Source organism: Nyctereutes procyonoides, unplaced genomic scaffold (genome assembly GCF_905146905.1).
Source record: "Nyctereutes procyonoides isolate TBG_1078 unplaced genomic scaffold, NYPRO_anot_genome, whole genome shotgun sequence".
NCBI classification, from domain to species: domain Eukaryota; kingdom Metazoa; phylum Chordata; class Mammalia; order Carnivora; family Canidae; genus Nyctereutes; species Nyctereutes procyonoides.
This window is the reverse complement of record NW_026575043.1, coordinates 48,408,103-48,427,195: the sequence shown is the minus strand read 5'-3', so window position 1 is coordinate 48,427,195 and position 19,093 is coordinate 48,408,103. Positions and strand designations below refer to the sequence as shown.

The 19,093-nt window shown below is 42.3% G+C and overlaps 1 protein-coding gene across 1 annotated transcript in view; it reads left to right on the top strand.

The window, feature by feature from the left end:
- The window catches only part of TMEM233 (transmembrane protein 233), a 36,004-nt gene extending 20,365 nt beyond the window's left edge, over positions 1–15,639 (top strand). Inside the window, exons 2-3 of the mRNA XM_055322929.1 lie at positions 5,286–5,422; positions 13,531–15,639. Coding sequence (XP_055178904.1) covers positions 5,286–5,422; positions 13,531–13,537 — 144 coding nt within the window. The 3' untranslated portion in view covers positions 13,538–15,639. The remainder of the gene's footprint in view (positions 1–5,285; positions 5,423–13,530) is intronic.
- Positions 15,640–19,093: the final 3,454 nt, after the last annotated feature.

Genomic DNA, 19,093 nt, shown 5'->3' with positions numbered 1-19,093 from the left:
TAACCACATCTACCTTTCAATTATTTGATTGAGCAGTTCCTCTCCTAGGAACCCATCCTAAGGAGAGGCTTAACCATGTACAAAAATATATGAATAAGGATGTCTACTGAAGCATATTATGTAATTGCAACAAACTTTAAATGACTGAAATGTCTACTGGTGAGGTGCAGCCATGGATGTGACTACTACTAAGCCACTAAAAAGAATAAGACAACTATGCTCACAACTTTTCTGTAAGTTTGAAGCTATATGAAAACAAAAAGTTACCTAAAAAACAAAAACAAGCATCATGACAATCTAAGATTTCCTCCCAAGGATGCAAAGATAATGCAACATTAGGAACTCTATATTTTAAATAACTCATTATTTTAAATCCTGCCTGGAGGGAAAAAAACAAGAATGAGACAGACCTAGAAACGCTAGCTTGAAAAGGTGCACACCCTGTATTAGTGGAAAAATGCAAGTTGCAGAATAGGTATAATACTATCCATATTTTTTAAATAAAAGAAAACAAACAAAAATCTCTAAGTGTGTATATGCATGTGTGTATAAACACATACACTTTACATATAGTATTAAAATTAATTTCACCTATTTTTTATTTTTTTAATGTGGCAACTAGAAAATTTAAAATCACATACATGCCTCCCATTATATTTCTATTGCACATTATATTTCTATTGCTGATCTATAATATACAAAAAGTTCCCACAAATCAATATGAAAAAGACAAACTAATAGAAAACTGGACAAAGGAAATAAGTATATCAAGAAGAACTACACTTAACCAATAAACATCACGTGTATACATACGTACCTTACAAAACTAGCTATGTGACTCTGAGCACTTTAATTTCTCTGTGCTTCAATTCTCCCATCAGGAATATGGAAACAATAAAGCATCTATTTCATGGGCTTGTTATAAGGGCTAATAAAGTCATCCTTGAAAAGTATCTAACACTGTGCCTGGCACACATAAAAACTCAATAAATGTTACCTGCTATCATTATTAATTTTCCAAAGAAAAACTCAGAGACCAATACATTTAGAAAAGAAAAAATTTCACTTGGAAAGAAATGCAAGTAAGTCCAACTTCAAAAGGACCAGCTAGCCAAATAAAAAGCACAAGTATTTAAAGGAAACAAATGCAAAATTGCCAAAGTTACCAAGTTTAACAGTAGTCTGTTCATGATTTTAAAAAAATTAACAAAGCAAAACAGTATCTTTCTCAAGGGATTACAATATCCACAAAGGAAGTGACCTGTGTTTGGGTACCAACATCGCATAAGCCTAGATGAAGTTGTCATTGCCAAGATTTATGGGAAATACTCAAGGTTTCAATATTAGAAGGATTTGGGCTCAACAGACTGACTCTGTATTCTTGGTTTATCTCAAGGTGCAAATTGCTGTTTATCTTGACTGAGATACATAATGTGCTTAGCCATAACAGAAGAAAGAGAAAGTATCAGTCTTCCTTTCATAGTATTCGTAGGGGAGGGGGGAGTCTAGAAGCAAGTGCACTAAACTGTGAACAATGGTTATCTCTGGGCAATAGGATGGGGAGAAGAGCTTAGTATTTACTGGATGTTTCTGTAGCATTCGAATGCTTTACATGTTCACAAGTTACATTTGTAATCCGTAAAAGAACTAAATAAGATCATGTAAATGTTAAATATCTAAGCCATCTCATGTTTCTTTCTAGTTCTTCCACAGCAGATGGGATAGTTTGCTTTCTAAGCTCTTCAGGAAAAGATTTATAAACCATGCATTTTCTCTACAACCCATTTCCACCACTTCAGTCTGTAGCATTTGCCAGGAGAGCCTTAGTATGCAGTTCCAATTGGGAAGGGAAAAGAATGGCAGGCAATGAATGGGGGAGGGAAGATTAATTCCTTCTCTCTTCATTATTAGATCTCCACCCTAAACCCTGAGACTCCCAATCAGGGAAGTCCTTCAGAGTAAAATCTGGGAGTTCTAAAGTCTTTCATCTTCATCTTCCATCTCCTTATATTTACCCAGCAGATTTGCCCATAGGCAGCCCCTTCTTCAAGGACCAGAGGAGGAAATGGATTCATAAAAGAACTCATGGGAGGGAGGAGAGTCCACAGTAGATACTGCAAGAAGCTTTCATCTGTTTTTCAAGCGAATAATGGCCTCATTCCTAAACGACTCCACATCTCCCTTATGAGCCCCAGCAAGATGGTGGTTTGCAGAGAAGAGGTTCACATACAAGATGCCAGACTGGCAGCAAGTGATAAAAGTTGAGCAAGACTCACTCATGGCTTGCACCCAAATCCCCCTCAGCCAGGTCACCAGCATGGTTCTGCTGATCTGTAGCAAACAAGTGGCTTAAGAAGCCTCCATCTCACCTGTGCTCATGGGCACAGATAGAGATGTACCCCTCAGTATGCACAGACTCACTGTTCTTCCCACTTGAGAACATGAAACTGGCTTTTCATCCAAACAGCCAGGAGTTAACAATATTTGGGAAGGGGAGGGGCCTCATCATTTCTCCTCTGGTTACAGCAACACAAGTGCATTGCTTTGACAAAGTGCATCTCGTAACTGGGTTTTCCAACATAGCACAATAGGATAATGATCACCTTAGAAGCATCTGAATAGACATAATTTTAAACTGGATTGCGAAAAATATAAAAACGTGAAAAAACAGTAAACTAGATTGTGAGCTCAGAATTTGAGGGTCAAAGATTCTACGCAGTGACTTAGATCATGAAGACTCTAAAACAAGGTTTCTCAAACGTGGGTCCTCAAAGATGCTGCTCCAGCAAGGGGCAGAGCCTGATCATCTATAATTCTGATAAGGAGCCCAGGTGATTCTACTGTACCCCAAAGACCTCAGTGTTGGAGGAAGAACAAGACAAACAGTGCCAATTCACAAGAAAAGCTAATATTTATTGAGCATACGCTATGGGCTGGGGCAATGCTAACCACTCTGTAAGCCTTAACTCGTTGGCTCCTCCATTGTGAAGGAGGTGCTATTACCATTGCCCTCAATTTACAGATGAGGACACCAAGGCTTAGAAAGCTTATAACTTGTTCTAATTCTCTTGATGGCTAACACATGGAGTTTGAACACAGCTCTCTCTTTCAGCTTAGAGCCCATGCTCTGTTGCACACTTCCTCACAATAAATCTTAAGGTGATGGGCACCTTGACTTTGCAGGGCATTAAATATAGCTGTCTAGACCAAAGGTTTGCAATCCTAAGAAGCTTTAAAAAATACTTTGGCAACAACCCAAGTGTCCCTGGACAGATGAATGGATAAACAAAATGTGACATTATACACACAGTAGAATGTTATCTAGCCTTAAAAAGGAAAGAGATTCTGACCCATGCTACAACAGGGATGAACCCTGAGGACACAGCAAAATGAAAAAAGCCAGACACAAAGGGACAAATATTGCATGACTCTACTTACATGAGGTATCTAAAATGGTCCAGTCCATAAAGAGCTAGGGTTTAATGCAGACTGAGTTTCAGTTTGGGATGACAGATGGTGGGGATGAGTATGCAACAATGTGAATGTCACTTAATGCCACTGAACTATACATGTAAAAATAGTTTTAAAAAGGTAAAGTTTATGTATATTTTACCACTGTTTTTTTTTTTTTTTTTTTTTTTTTAAGGAAGTTAGTGTCTAGTCCCCATACCAGTATCTCTCCAGGACAACTATCTGTATTTAAAACAAACAAACAAAACACAAGCCAGGTGTTTCTAATAAATACTCAGGGTTGAGAACTCCAGAATTCAGGACTCAGAATTCTGGGACTGATCCTGCCAGAAGCTCTGGATGTCCTTGCAGATTCCTGCCTTCCCATTCACACCAGATGCCTGCACACAAGCCCCTTCACTGCCTAGGTCCACATCTTGTTGCAAAGGTGGCCAGAATCCAAGAATTCATGGAAGATTATGGAAGTGGAAAGTTCAGTGGTATATTGGGTGTTTCCATGGTTTGTAATTGTTTGCAGTGCCTAATCCCCCTTAATAACCTGGGAAGAGGAGGACTCTTACTGACATTCTGTGATTTCAGGATCAAGAATAGAGTTTCCCCACTGAAATCTTAAATTCACCTGCACTGATCAACCTCTGTCCGTAACTCACAAATGTGTATTTCCAGTCTTCTTTCAGCAGCAGCAGCAGCACTTTTGGGGGATCCTCATCAGTGGGAATTATGATAAAGAGGGCTTATTATAAGATTTTTCAGCTGCCCTGGCCATCAGCTCCGCAGCAAATATTCTCTGAGCACCTCCACTTTGCCCCCAAACAAACTCACATCCTGTAGGGAGGTGGATAGCTTCGTTCACCTACTCAGCCAATACCTACCTCTTGAGCTCCTACAATGTACCAGACACTGCTCAATGTACAAGCAACAAAGGCAATATTTAAAATATTCAACAAGTATTCAAATATTCAATAAAGTATTCCATCAGAGAGGATGTTCTGCTGGGCCAAGTGGTAACTCTTAAGTTGCTGGATCATGGGGAAGTCTGCGGGTATTCAGAAGTTGGGGGGCAGGATGGCTGGGATATTGGGGAGGTGTTACTGCTCTTTACCTGCCGATACAGAAGTAGTTCAGGATTTTCACAGCTGGCAAAGTCACAAGAGTAGATACCAGTTGAATGACAGCTTGGCTTGGGGACAGAGGTGAACAGTTCAGCCAAGGTCCCTAATCTCGTGGATTGAACTTCTAGTGCAGGAGAGGTGAACTTTTTCTGTTAATGGACCAAACAGTAAATATATCAGGCCTTGAGGACCATATGGTCTCCGATCCAGCTACACAACTCTATTGTAGCATAAAAGTAGCCACAGACTATAGTAAATAGAGGAGTGTGGCTGTGTTCCAAACAAAGTTTATTTATAAAAATAACAGGCTGGATTTGGCTGATGGGCCAGAGTTTGCAAACCCCATTCTGCTGGATGAGACATGCATACCTGTTCATTATACAAATATTGATCAAGCATCTTCTACATGACAAATATGGCCCTAGGCACTGGTATACTGTACAGAAAAAAAGATAAATGGCCCCACATAGAACTTATTCTCTAATGGGAGAGGCCAAAACAATCCTTTTAATGTGCTATGGTAGATACTAAGATGAAGGTAATCGGGAAATCCAGAAGGGGAAGTAAGTCAGCCCAGGAGTACAAGGAAGGCTTCCTGGAGAAGGTGATAACCATGTTTGCCTGCTCAGATCAGCTTAAGAAGCACGTGTCTTTTCCTAGGGGGTGCCTGTCATCACCAGCTCTTCCCTTATATCCCCCCAGTCTCTGAACAGCTACAACGATGGTGACATTGAAGGATCCAAGCGACTTGGGAGGAATGCCAAGTGGGTGGCCATCGCCTCCATCATTATTGGCCTTCTCATCATCGGTATTTCTTGTGCAGTTCACTTCACAAGGAAGTAAGTAGGCTTCTTGAATCCCTCCCCATGTAAAATGCCTTCTCCTGAATGCCTGTTGGGATCTGTGAGGACAGGTTAGGTTATGTTCTAGTAGTAAACAATCCCAAACAAAAGAGTTTTCATTTTCATTTTCATTTCCACAAGCCATGGGGCTTTGTGGAGCCTCTCTCCTCCACCCAATCACTCAGGGTCCAGGCTATCTGAAGCTGTCCTGTAGCTGCTCTGGACACTGTCCTGTAGCTGTCCTGTAGCTGCTCTGTCTAGAACAGGGGTCAACAGACTCTTTCCACTAAGGGCCAAATGGTAACTATGATAGGCCTCTATTACCATCTCTGCTGTAACTACTTAACCTCTGCCATTTTGGCATACAGGCAGCCAAATACAACATGCAAATGAGTGAGTATGGCTGTGTTCAATAAAACTTTATTTACAAAAATAGGCGTCTGGTCCAGGGGCCATAGTTTTCCAATCTCTGAGAGAGGAAAGAGGAAGACCAGAGATTCCCACATAGATTTTTACTGCCTCGGCCCTGAAGTGACAAATGTCACTTAGGCTCACAATTTATTAGCCAAAGCCAGTCACACAGTGCCACCTTGTTGTAAGACAGTGGGGAATGTGGGGGAATAAATGGGTATTAGGATCATTACTTGCTCTGCCTTACCATCCGATCTGCTCAATGATTTCATCATTTTGACTCAACTGGGCCTACCTGTTCTTAGCGTAAGGGCAGAAGGGTGACCACATATTTTTGGTATTGCCAACAGGCTCTCATCTCATTAAAGAGATGAATGCTGTTGCTATTTCTCTCTGGATTTGGACAAATTTATCCTGATTTCTCGAACCAGCTGAGATGTGCTGAATCTGCTAGAATCGCTGACATTGCCCATCGGAGGCTTGGCAGAGGGCAAGGTCGTGTGACGGATGACTGAGACCCGGAAACGACAAGCCCAGATCCATCTCTGTCTCACTAACTCCTGGCAGGGCAGATAAGAATTCTGAGAAATCCTTTAGCTCTTCTGCCAGAGCAGCACAGTTAGCCCTACACCGTTTCCCTCAAGCTGAGAAGGTCAGCCACTCTGGCTTGGTTTCAGGAAAGGCTCACCTGGTGGGTGGGGGAGGAAGGGGACACCCTTGAGCCTGCCAGATGGGCCAACGCAACCTTGGCAGCCAAGAGGGGTAGTACATGAGGTCAACTTCCTATCAGACAAGCCAGACCCAGGAGCAATCGGGGCAGCTGGACAGAGGAGATGTGAAGACAGGAAGTGGCACAAAGGGAAAAAAAATAGGTGGTTTCAACCAAAGAAAGGAGAAAAGGACACTAAAACATCCTAGGAAGCTCAAGGTTTCTTGTCTACAAGATGGAAAATGGATGATGTTGGCTGGCCTATAAAGAAGATGGTCAGGGAACAGATATAAACGCAGACCCAAATTTATTCTTTAAGGAAGACATAGAGTGCTTGTGTGTAAGCATGGGGCTGTGGAGTGTGGAGTTAATGGTGCAGGTTTGGCACCAGATTTCTTGGGTGCAGCTTTCCCCCTCTGCCACTTACTGCCTGTGAGACTCTTAGCCAAGTGCTTTGCCTTAGTTTCTTCTTCTTTAAAAATGGGAATTATAGTTGTACCCATCGAACAAAGCTACAGTGAAGGTTAATTAGATGACCTGCATGCATATAACATGGTGTCTGTTCCTTAGTTGGTACTGAAAAAAAAATGCAAACCATTTACTAATCCTAGTATTACTACTGTTGCCAATTATCAACATGACTGGGAGAGGACCTCAGAATTTAAGATGCTACCAAACACAGTTCAAGCCTTTGTACTCATGAGCTAAATTCAGAGGACGGTGTTCCAGGGAAACGAGGCTAAGTCTTGGCCTAACTCTTGGAGACTTGTGAAAATACATACTGCCCAGATCAGTGTTGAACTGGGTTATAATAAGAGTAGCTGACACTGACAGAGAACTTAGCATAGGCCAGCTCCTGTCTAAGCTCTTACATGAATGAATGAATCCCCATGACAACCCCATGATGTAGGTATTCTCATCCTCACTTTGCAAATAAGGAAACTGAGACTTGGAGAAGAGAAATAACTTGTCTGATGCCTCACAGCTAATTCGTGATAAAGTCAGGGTTTAACCTGAGATCATCTGGCATTGAAAGCTGTGTTCTTAACCACAACGCCACACTGCCTCTAAGCCAGTAACTAGTATACTCCATAACAAAAAGCAGTAGATAGCACTCACCTTGTGTCTACCTCTAGAACTGATTTATATGGGGGTGGTATGATGGGGTTTCAACGTAAAAAAAGGGGGGGATGCCTGGATGGCTCAGGGATTAAGCATCTGCTTTCGGCTCAGGGGGTGATCCTGGGTCCAGGTCCAGGGATCAAGTCTCATATTGGGCTCCCTGCGGGGAGCCTGCTTCCCCTTCTATGTCTCTGCCTTTCTCTCTCTCTCATAAATAAATAAAAATCTTTTAAAAAAAAAAGTGATGAGACAGCATCAGGATAACAAAATCAAAACACTGCAGAAGGTAAGCAAGGAACATGAATGAAGCAGGCTGGCTGTGGAACAATAGGGGGTGGTGGGGACTGTGATGTTCAAGAGCATAGTCCAGCTGATGGGGACCACCTAGAATGCAGACCTCATGGAGCCTTTTTCAAAAGACATTGGAAAGCTAGGTTTTCGTGTCAAATCTCCTTTAGATGTTGGCAACTAATTCACAGTTTTTCAGCACATAGCGAGAACCAGAACCAAAATGAAAAAAACAAAACAAAACAAAACAAAAACCACATCTCCAGCATGGACATTATCTACTTTGTAGTCTCTGGTGGACATTCAGCTTTCAAAAATCATCAGTTTGCCCATTAGACACCATCCAAGAAGTTTTACAAGGGACCCAAAAGTCTTCATATGTGAGGACTTTCTCCATTTTTAATATCAATGTTTCTATCTGGAGATGAAGCATTGATGTGGATATGCTTGTGATTAAGGTTTTGTTAGCAGTGACAAAAGATATGACAGGGAGTCACCCCTTCACCCCTTCTTCCTAAGGAGCAGTGTTTCACAGTGGTGAGAGCCTGGACTCCAGCACTGGCTTTCCAGGATTCAAATCCTAGCTCTACCACACAGATCACCCTGACAAGTTACTAAATTCTCTCAGCCATCAGTTTGCCTATCCATAAAATAAGAAGAGAACTACTTCCCCACCTGCCTGGCCAGGTTCCTTTTAGATACCCTTCCCACCAGGTTATCAAAGAAAGCAAAAATAATGTTTTCCAGTGTTAGAATCCCATGGAGAAACTCAAATGTAAAGGCTTTGTCATGTGTTGCATGTGTGAGTGTGTGTGTGTATATATATATATATATATATATATATATATATATATATATATAGACAGAGCAAGAAACTAGCCCTTGGAGAATGAAATCAATTCTATCTTCCATTAAGACTAATAACAGGCCAATTTCTCAGTAATCCTTGGAAATAAAATTTCCCAGTCCTGGGAGGAATTGAACAGCAATATGGAATTACTAAGGCAGAGGTTCCCTAACTTGGAGCTGCATGCAAGTTACCTGGAAGGTTTAAAATAAGTTGACATCGGAGCCCCATCTCAAAAGATTCCAAGTCGTAAAATCAAAAGTGGGGCCCAAGATTCTGCATTTCCCAGCTCCCCCTTCCCGCCCTGGGGTTTAGATGCAGGTGGCTACGACAATACTCTTTGCCAAACGTCCTCCCTCCCAAACCCGCAAGGAAGAATGCACTCAACGAAGCTAGGCTTTAACAGAGTGACCAGTTTTCATTCCCACTAGCAAACTCATCACCCTAACTGTGTTAGGGCTCACTCAATGCCAAGGAGGGGAGTCAGGTTACCACCAAGGAGACAGACCCATTCACAGGGGAGGATCTTTTGTAACAATCCTCAAGGCAGCCAGGGCTTCCATAGGGGGTGCAGGGCGGGGGGGGGGGGGGGGGGGGGGATGGGGAAGTCTGACTTTAGAGGAGCCCAAGTCTGGACATGAGACAAAAATCCTTGAATATGTGACTTCTCTGAATTTCAATCCAAAAACCCTCTGAAGTAAACAACTGCCTTTTAAAAACTCATGAGGTCCTGCCTTTTTAAAGAAAAGTATTCTTTATCCTTATCAACAACACTGTAACGAATCCTGAAGTCCCTGCCTTTAAAAAAAATTACTCTGTATCCTTATCAAGAGAACTGTAACCAATCTCTTCTCCCTCAGATGATGGAAATCCCAGGTGGACAGACTGGGGTCATGAGAGTATCCCAAGTCAGAAAAAATGTCTCATTCGTCCTAATTTTGCAGGATATCTCTGTAAGCCATGTGGTGGTTGGAGCAAAGAAAGAGTTTTGTGACATCAAATCCACAAGGACTGGGAATCACTAACAATGAAACATTCAACAGCTTGGTACAGAATGTAGGGCTCCCAGAAGAGAAGGATTCTGGTGCAGATGGAATCAGAAACTCACAGGCTCTCCAGGCCAGAAAATTTCCTGCCCTCCAGCTTGTAGGAAAAGTAAAGAAATGAATAGCACAGAGCTCAAACATTTAAATATTGCTGCAGTCTATTTATTGATCGAAACATTCAAGTCCCCAGCCTAAATCAAACTATCTGAAGGCTTTTACTTTCTGTTGGTGCCTTGAGGATTCGAATAAAGTGAGGTTATTCCCATCGTGTTTCTCAAAGTCTCGGAGCCACCTATGACAGTTTCAGCTGGGATGTTTGTAAAAATGCAGATTCCTGGCCTCGAATCAAGAAACCAACTGACTCTTAAATATGCATTATCACAAGCAACACCCACCCAAGATAGTTCTAGGTATTCTGAAATTGTAGAACCACTGTTCTAGGGCTTTGCATTTGATGGAGAACATTCTTGCATGCGTGAACATATGCCACAAAATAGGTCTTTTTTACATCCTAAGATACCAGGTATAAGTTTCAGCTACTGCTGTTTCTTCCCTACTCCCTAGAAACTTGACATGCCTTCCAAATTTGTTCTTCCCTCTCGCCTCATGATCAAGCTCATGGTAATATATCTGATGCCTTGAAGAATTCAGGGGGAGTTCCTTAGCAGCAAAAACAGTTGACAAAGCTTGGATGTAAGACAGATGAGAGTTGTCAACCACAAATATGACAAATGACATTCAATGCACTTTCATCTTACTCAGGGGTGAGGTTCTAATGTGAGGACATCATGTGAACTTTGAGGGTAATCAAAATTCATCTTGGAAGCATCCATAGGGGGATGCCCTATTAGAGATTCACAGCCTGTATCCTGGTCAGCTGAAGAGAGCCAGTGTTCCCACCAGTTTTGGAAGAGATGATGTTCCTTGGGTTGAGTAGAAGCTGAAATAGACGCTGGAACCATGCTCCAAGTTCACACAGAAGGAATAGGAATCATATGCCCATCCATGCTCATGAGCATGGAGCGTGGCGATGGCCAGAATCTCCAGCTCCATTTAAATGGTTGCTTTTCCTCTTGTTGAGAAACACCAACGTTTCATTCATCATAAGTTAAATGCACATGCAATGTAACTCCATTGAACTGACATTTCTGGATGGCCTTGTAGGCATCTAAATAGCCAGGCACACCCCTCCCGTGTATTAAAAATGCTGTTTGTCATTCTTGCAATAAAAGCCTCATGCTCTGAAGTTTCTATCAAGGAAGAACTTGACCTCCTAACTGGATTAAGGATCCCACGGTAGTCTACCACGAGCAGACACAAAGTTAGCAGATATTAACCCATTATGTAATGGTAAGGCTTATGTCTTACAACAACCTGGCATGAATCCTGGCCTGGCCTCAAAATATCCTTCAGTTGCATTAGGATTAGAAGTGAGCATATGTATCATGGAGGGCAAGAAGCAAGAAACTGGCCTCTTTGCAGAAATGTACAAGCAAATCCATCTTCTTCCCTACAAGATTTGGTTAGAGTAAAAATTCCTGGGGATTGTTCTGCATAGATATGTCTTCAGAGAATTCTTGTGATTCCATGATGAAAAATGGGGAACATTACCTACTTCCAGAAGGTCAGAGGGCCTTTCTTTGTTGGTTCTGATAAGCTGGAGTCAAGACAAGTCACACCTAAGTCATCAGTAACAATGGAAAGATTTCAGCTTTGTAAAGGATATAAACTGGCAGACTTTGACAAAGAAATCAAAATAACCGAAAAAGATGTTCAACCTTACCAGTAACTAGGCCAACACAAATTAAAGCAACAATGAGATGTTTGGGTTTTTGTCTGCCAGATTGAAACAATTAAAAAGATGGATAGTATCAAGGTTGGTGAGAGTGTGAAGAATTAGTTAGATACAACACTGTTAGTAGAAGAGTAAATTGGGACAGTCTGTGGGAGGTCAATTTGGAAACATCTATTAAACTTTAAAATCCATGTGTCCACCCACTCAGCAAATCTACCTCAGAGTATCCTCTCTAGATACAGGTGCACAAAAAGGATATAAAATGGTGCCTCTCTTCCCTAGCTACAAATTAGAATCACCTGGGGAATTAAAAAAAAAAAATGCCCAGGGCCCACCTTGGATCAGTTAAATTAGAATCTTCAGTGATAGGGCCAGGCATTGGTAGATTTTAAGGCTCTCCAGAGGATTCTAATGAAGCCAGGGTGGAGAACCAAGGATGTGCAGTGATTTTCATTGCAGCTCTGTCTGAAATAGGGGAAACTGTGAAACAACCTAAATGGCCATCAGCTGGAAAATGATTAAATATGCAGTTGTTTATTCATAGGATGGAATGCCACACTGCAGTTTAAACACAGGTAATTTCCCATACTATGGCTTTACAAGGCCCCACATGATCTGGTTGCTGCCTTTTTGTCTTCATCTCCCAGCGCACATCTCCCCTCACTCCTCCACTTTAGCTACACTGAATTCCTCTCTCTTCTTTGATCAATACAAGTATGCTCCTGCCACAGGGCCTTTGCACTTGCTGGTCCCTCTAGAGTTTTCTTCCTCCTAATATCCACATGGCTTCTTCTCATCTCTCCTTTAAATGCTTGCTTCTATGTTAGCAGAGAGGCTACCCCCGAGCAACCTCTCTAAAATAGCACCCCACCTTCCTTCCCTTGGTCCCCTTATCCCAACTTTATGTTTCTTCCTAATATTTGCCACTCCCTAAGAAACTATATATATATTTATATATAACTTACATAATATATTGATTCATAATTATACATTTTATATATTAATGTACATATAATTATGTATATTTTTATGGTCTATCTCCTCCTACTGGGATGAAAACTCCAAAAACATTTTCATTTCTGTCATTGCCCATACTAATAGAGCACAACACCTAAGGGAGCACCCTTAGCTTCACTTTGAAGCTAAACTGGTGGGGTTTAAATGCAGGTTCTACCTCTAAGTAGCTTGTGTGCTCTTGGGCATGTCTTTTAACCAGTCTGTACCTTAGTCTTCCCATCTGTAAAATGAGAATAAAATAGTACCTAGCCCACAGGACTGTGAAGATTAAATTGTATAAAGCACAAAGCACAGTGTCTGACACATGGTACTTACCATGTGGCTGTGGGGCACTGTGTCATTACCAGCATCTAGAGCACTGCCTGGCACGTAAATATTTATTGAATAAATGAATGAATGAATGTATATATATGTCATATATATATTATATCATATATATATGATATATGTACACCATATATAGGTATATCATTATCTCATTTATATAAACACACAAGATGAATTTCTAAGTGCATAGTTACGGATTTAACTACAGAGAAAAACAACTGGAGGATGCACATACCAAATCCTAATGGTGCTGCTAGCTTTTGAGGAGAACAAGGTTCAGAAATGCTCACAAAGCATTTTGCTGCATCTGTATCATTTGTGGGTTGTTGGGTTTTTTTGTATGCACCAAGTGTAAAATCAAATGTTTCCAGATAAACGTTTCTCAAAAGGAAACCCACACTTAGTCTCAAAAGTATGCAGATATGCTGGTCCAGATCCGGGCTTGTTTAATCAGAGTGATCCTATAGAGAATGGAAGCCCTTGGGCCAAGAAGGCTCAGGCCTGCTCTCTCTCTCTTTCTTACTGTCTGTTTGTCCCACACAGCGCCTGAGCGGGCCAGCAGTCAGCCGCAAGGACGGAGGATGGACCTCATCCACACACAGGAGTTTCTGAGGAATGGGCCCTTGACTTCAGACTGTGAGATCTCTTCCTCCAGGACTCTCCAGAGGCAGGTCCCTGGCAAATGAACTTAAAAAAAAAAAAGAAAAGAAAAGAAAGAAAGGAAAAGAAAAGAAAGGCTAAAAAAAAGGAAAGAAAAGGGAAAAAAAATCCAAAATTAAGGAAAACCAAGCAGCAGAGCCAGATCAGCCAGTCGTTGACTTAAAAAAGAAAAGAAAAACTCAAATCTCGCTGTCTGAGTTTAGGGAAAGCCTCTGTGTCCATTCCTCTTCTGCTGAGATGAGCCTCAGGAAATCTCATTTCTTCTAATGGGGTGGGGGGGATCCTAGGAAGAGCAATGGATGCTGTTGTCTGCAAAGCTGGGCACAAACCTTTGCAGCATGTTTAAAGTTGTCCGACAGAGTGTAATTTGCGCAGGTTTTTTTTTTTTCCATGTATTTTACATGTTGTAGCTAGTGAGTCCTCCTCCATCCCTGCCACAACCCCCAAAATTCCATCAGTCACTAAAGAAACAAATGAAGGGGCTTTCTGGCCTTTTGTCCTGCCCCCCAACCCCCAAAGTTCCATCAGTCACTAAAGAAACAAATGAAGGGGCTTTCTGGCCTTTTGTCTTCCGATGATCCCCTCCCTTGCTTGCATCCACCGCTGGTCACTTCACTCCCCACTTAAAGACTCTGAGAATGTACTTAATGGCCAATTCTAGGTACAGAAGCACCTTCCCCATCCCAGTTTTGGAAATAAACTGGCTGTGTTTATGGAATGTGCTTTATTCCAACCTCTCCCTCTCTTTTTTTAGTAAGTCTCAGGCATGATCTTTGATCTTCCTGGATGCCAACCTAGAAGATGCTACCCACTGTATTTCTTTTCTGGCAAATGCAACCCCTTCAGGTGTGATTGTACTGGTTTAATGATGCTATAATTCTGCCCACCAGAACACGCCAACCCAGTGTTTCACAGAATACAAGGTGTGTACCACTGGTGGTACACAAGGATATTTTTAAGTCCTTTATAGGCACAACATTAAGTGACGAAAGTCACAAAATATGTTTCCCCTTTTCTAGTCTTTTCCAATGCTGATTACAGCAAAGAGAAAGTCTGTGGTTAGTGCTCATGGGTCCTTAACACACTTGTATTACTTTAGCTCTTTTCCCATCTTCTTAAAGAAAGAGCAGGCCTCAGGTTCAAAGTCTTCTGTCTAGATAGAACTTTAGTAGCACAGTCCTGTTTTTGTTGTATTTCTTATATTAATTACCTTCCATTTACAGTTTCCCCTTAGGCATGTGATATATTGCTTCTATTCAAATAAATTTACTCAAGAAAAATAAGTGGACTCAAAGAAAATATCCAGGGATTAACACATCAGAGGATATGTATATATGGCAAAAATAACTTCAAGAACTCATTAGAAACACAGTGATAATGAACTTTCCTAAGCAAGAGAAAAGGCAGCTTATTCTAAGTGAATAAACATGAGGCTGAGAATTAAAATACCTGAGTCCCAATGCCTCTTTTGCCACTAACTAGCTATGCAAGCTGATTTTAGGCAAGTTTCTTAGCCTCTGAGTGCCTCGGATTTCTTCATCTAGAAAATGGACATAAGAACACCTACCTGCTACATACCTCAGAGCGTTGTTATGAGAATTAATCGCCGTAATAGATGGGAATGCCCCTGGAGGGAGATTCTAAGTGCTATACAAAGACAAAGCATTGTTCTTAGATTACTATGAATCTCAGGAGGTTGTTAAAATCCTGGACCCTAGCAAAAAAATAAACGTTGAGATGAACATCAGATTCCACCTGTCATTTCACTTGGATGCCTGCCATGAGCCAACACTTGTCCCAGGAGAAAACTGAAACAGGGCCATGAATTCTCAGCACGCAGAGATCCTAGCGTCATTCCAGTGTATTAGGTCCTGATTTCTGTTTCAGACATCTCGTTTCTTCTTTGTTTGTGTTTGGGTCCCCAATCTTTTTCCTAAATCAAATGAGAAGTGTTGCTGAGAGGCAGAATAAAAATGGTTTTAAGTAAGCCTGTTTATCATGGTGTGCAAGTTGTGTTTTCTTGGGGCTCCTAAATTTCTCCTAGAGACTCTCATAACCAGAGTGGGCTCCTGGATCCCGGCCTAAGCCTATAGGGAAGAACAAAGAGAGGCTGGAGGTGGGGCTAGAGAGGTGTCAACTCAGAACCCATGGCCTGAGTTGCCCTCCCAAGAGGCACTGAAAATGTTCTTCCCACTGAAGTCACTAAATGAGATCCCTGGGATCCAGAGCAGGTCTGATTCTTACTGGGTCCTCAGGCCCTGGCAGAGAACTTTCATAATGATAAAGTGGGGTTATGGGCTACTCCAGGGCTTCCTGCAATGCTGAGATCATCCTTGCTCTAATCCAAAAAGCAGTTAGAAAAAGGATTGACTAAGGGCATCAGCCAGGGGATACTTTCAGCAGCCAGTGACAAAAAAATTTTTTTAAATGTTTTTAAAGGCTAGAACAAAACATAAGAGTTTGCTGGTTCCTCTAACTGAAAAGTTCCAGAGATTGTTTCAGGTGTGGCTGCATCTTGGCGCTCACCATTAAGAACTTCTTCCTATCTATTTCTCAGCTTCAACTTCCTGAGTTCATTTTGGTTTCATGATGACATGATGGCTGCCACCAGCTTCCAGCTTCTCCCACCAGCTTAGCAATGCCAAGCAGAAATGAAGTGTCTTCTCTAACAGCTATGGGAGCTGGCAAGGAGAGAGGGTTGATTTGAAATAATGCAAAATTGATTCAGAACCAGGACTAATCTATCAGCATGGATACCAGCAGGTGTGGCTTCCCTTCTAACACGAATTGAATCTGTAGCCAGGGGTGTGTGGCACCCTCATTGGCCAGGCCTGGCTCACGATTCAGCCAGTGGAACTGAGGGGGAAGTCAGCTCCACCCAAACATTATGGATTGAGGGAGTGGGAAGGATGGTTTCCCAAAGGAAAACCGAAGTGCTTTTACCAGAAGAGGGAGAGACAGAAGCTAAACAGAAGAAATAACCATCATCTGCATTAGGCATGCTGCTTCTTACTATGCCTGCCACAAGCAGGGCAAAAGTAATGTAAAAGCTTTTCAAACAATTTCCCCAGCCTGTTGTCACTCTCATCCACTCCCTCATTCAATCGTTCTTTACAGAGCACCTATTCAACCATGGGCTAGGCTTTGGAAATTCCAATATGATAAAGAGAGACCCTGGGAAGAGTTCACAGTGAGGAACAGGCACATACACAACAATTACAAGAAAATTTGAGGATACTAAGACAGTCATGAACAGCGTTACACAGTCACGTTGCAGGAGGCGCCACTGGCTGTATCCAAGGGGGTAGACTCAGGGAGCAAACGTCCCTGTCCCACCGCTCTGTGAATTGCTAAGGCTGATAGGGCTATAGTCCTTGAAGTTGCCCTATCTTTACCCAAGAGTTATGGGCAGAAGCAGATGCAGACATAAATTCGCTGGCCTCAGCTCCTGGATCAGCAAATTATCTTTGGCCTACACCAGGACAGCTGCATTCAGCAAAACAGCATTATGCATGTATCTTGATATGTAATCCTAGATCCAGGTTTCTAAATATAAAAGACAGTTTTGGGCCACTGATTAAAAAAAAAAATTCTAAGACAGGATCCAGATTCTTTGGCTACTACTAATCCTTAAAAAATACTCGTGGATATTGAATATTTGAGCTTGAGGAGTGCCCTATAAAAACAGGTCCCTGAACCAACACATTATGAATTCTGGTTTCAACATACGCAAAAAGAGGCATAAAGACTACCCAGGCATCCACCCATCATTCCTGGAGAAGCCACAGAAAGAAGGAATTCCCTTTCTAATACAGATTTATTTATGATTTGTTCCAATAGAGATTTCTTTATCAGGGGTCAGGAGAGTGAAGTACAGAGTTGCCCTTGGGTGTTCTTCTGGGTCAGGCATTTGAGTTTCATTTGTGTAGCTGGTTGCAAACCTCGGATGGGCAGCCAGGTCAAATCTGTGATGGTGACGACTCTCAATCCTTCTTCCTTCTTCCGGTCTGAATGTTCATTTGCCTGGTTCACTGTCATAAGCTGGTTCACTGAGGTGCCCTGCCATTTTAATTTTCCAAAGCTGTCTGCTCCTGGCACCGCCACCACGTGTCGATTCCTCCAGGCAATGTGGAATCTCATGTATGAGGACTGGGTGTACTTCAGAGTGAATATATTGAGAGGAGCTCAGGAAAGGCCAAATCCTGCCTCTGCAGAGGTAACAAGTGGCCTGACGACCAGCATGACAGAGGGCCTAGCACAGATCTCAACAACTAATATGGATGGTAAATAGATGTTTCTCGAGCCTTACCAAAGTTCATCCAGACAATTTCAGCAGTCTTCTCATAGGTCTTGCTTGTGTGTTTGTTGCTGATTGGTGCTATAACAAATACTACAAACTTAGTGACCTGAAAACAACCCACGTTTATTGCTTTACAGTTTTAAAGGTCCAAAGTCCAAATCAAGTCTCACTGGGCCAAAACCAAGATGCTTGCAGGGTTGTATTCCTTCCCACAGCTTCTCAGGGAGAATCCATTCTCTTGCCTTTTCCACCTTGTAGAAAATGCCCACATTCCTTGGCTCCTGGCCTCCTTCCATCTTCAAAGTCAGCAATGGCCACTGGACTCTCTCTCACTTGGCATCTTTGTGGTTCTGAATTCTCAGCCTTCCTCCTCTCCATGTAAAGACCCTTGTGGTCACACTGGGCCCACCCAAGTAATCCAGGCTAATCAATCTCCTTATTTCGAACGCAGCAGATTAGTAAACTTAATTCCTCTTGCTGTGTACCCTCACATACTCACAGGTTCCAGAGATTAGTATAGGGACATTTTGGGAAGATTGTTATTCGGCCCACCACACCCTGCTTTCAGAGCTGATCCTCCTCCAGCACTCATGGCAGCCTGACACCAATCTCAAAACCTCAACTGAACCACATCATTGCTCGGCTCATCCACCTACACAATGGCTTCCCATGCAACTAAAACTCAAACTTTTAACCATGGCCCACACAGCTCCACATGATTAGACCTTTGTCTGCCTCTCAGATCTCATCTCCTACCACTCCTGCTCGCTCCTTCTGCTGCAGCCCCACGCCAGCCTTCTCACTACTTCCCAAACATGCCAAGATCGTTCCTGCCTCAGGGCCTTTGTCTATGCTGCTTTCTCTGCCCACAATACCAAGTCCTGCCCATAACCTGAGTCCTGGATTCTCTCTCCCTCATCCTGCAGGTCTCAGCTTCTTGGAGAGGGCTGCCCTAACCTGCCCTGTCTAAGGCAGCCATGCCACCCCCAGGGTCTTCAATTTGCATGATCACATAGCCCCAGAGCTTTACTTCAAGGTCTATTACAATGGAGTTAGATACAGTCATCAGTTGTATAATTATCCCATGTCTATCTTTCCCAGCAGAGTATCATCAGCCCCTATGAAAGCAGGAACGCTGTTTACCTT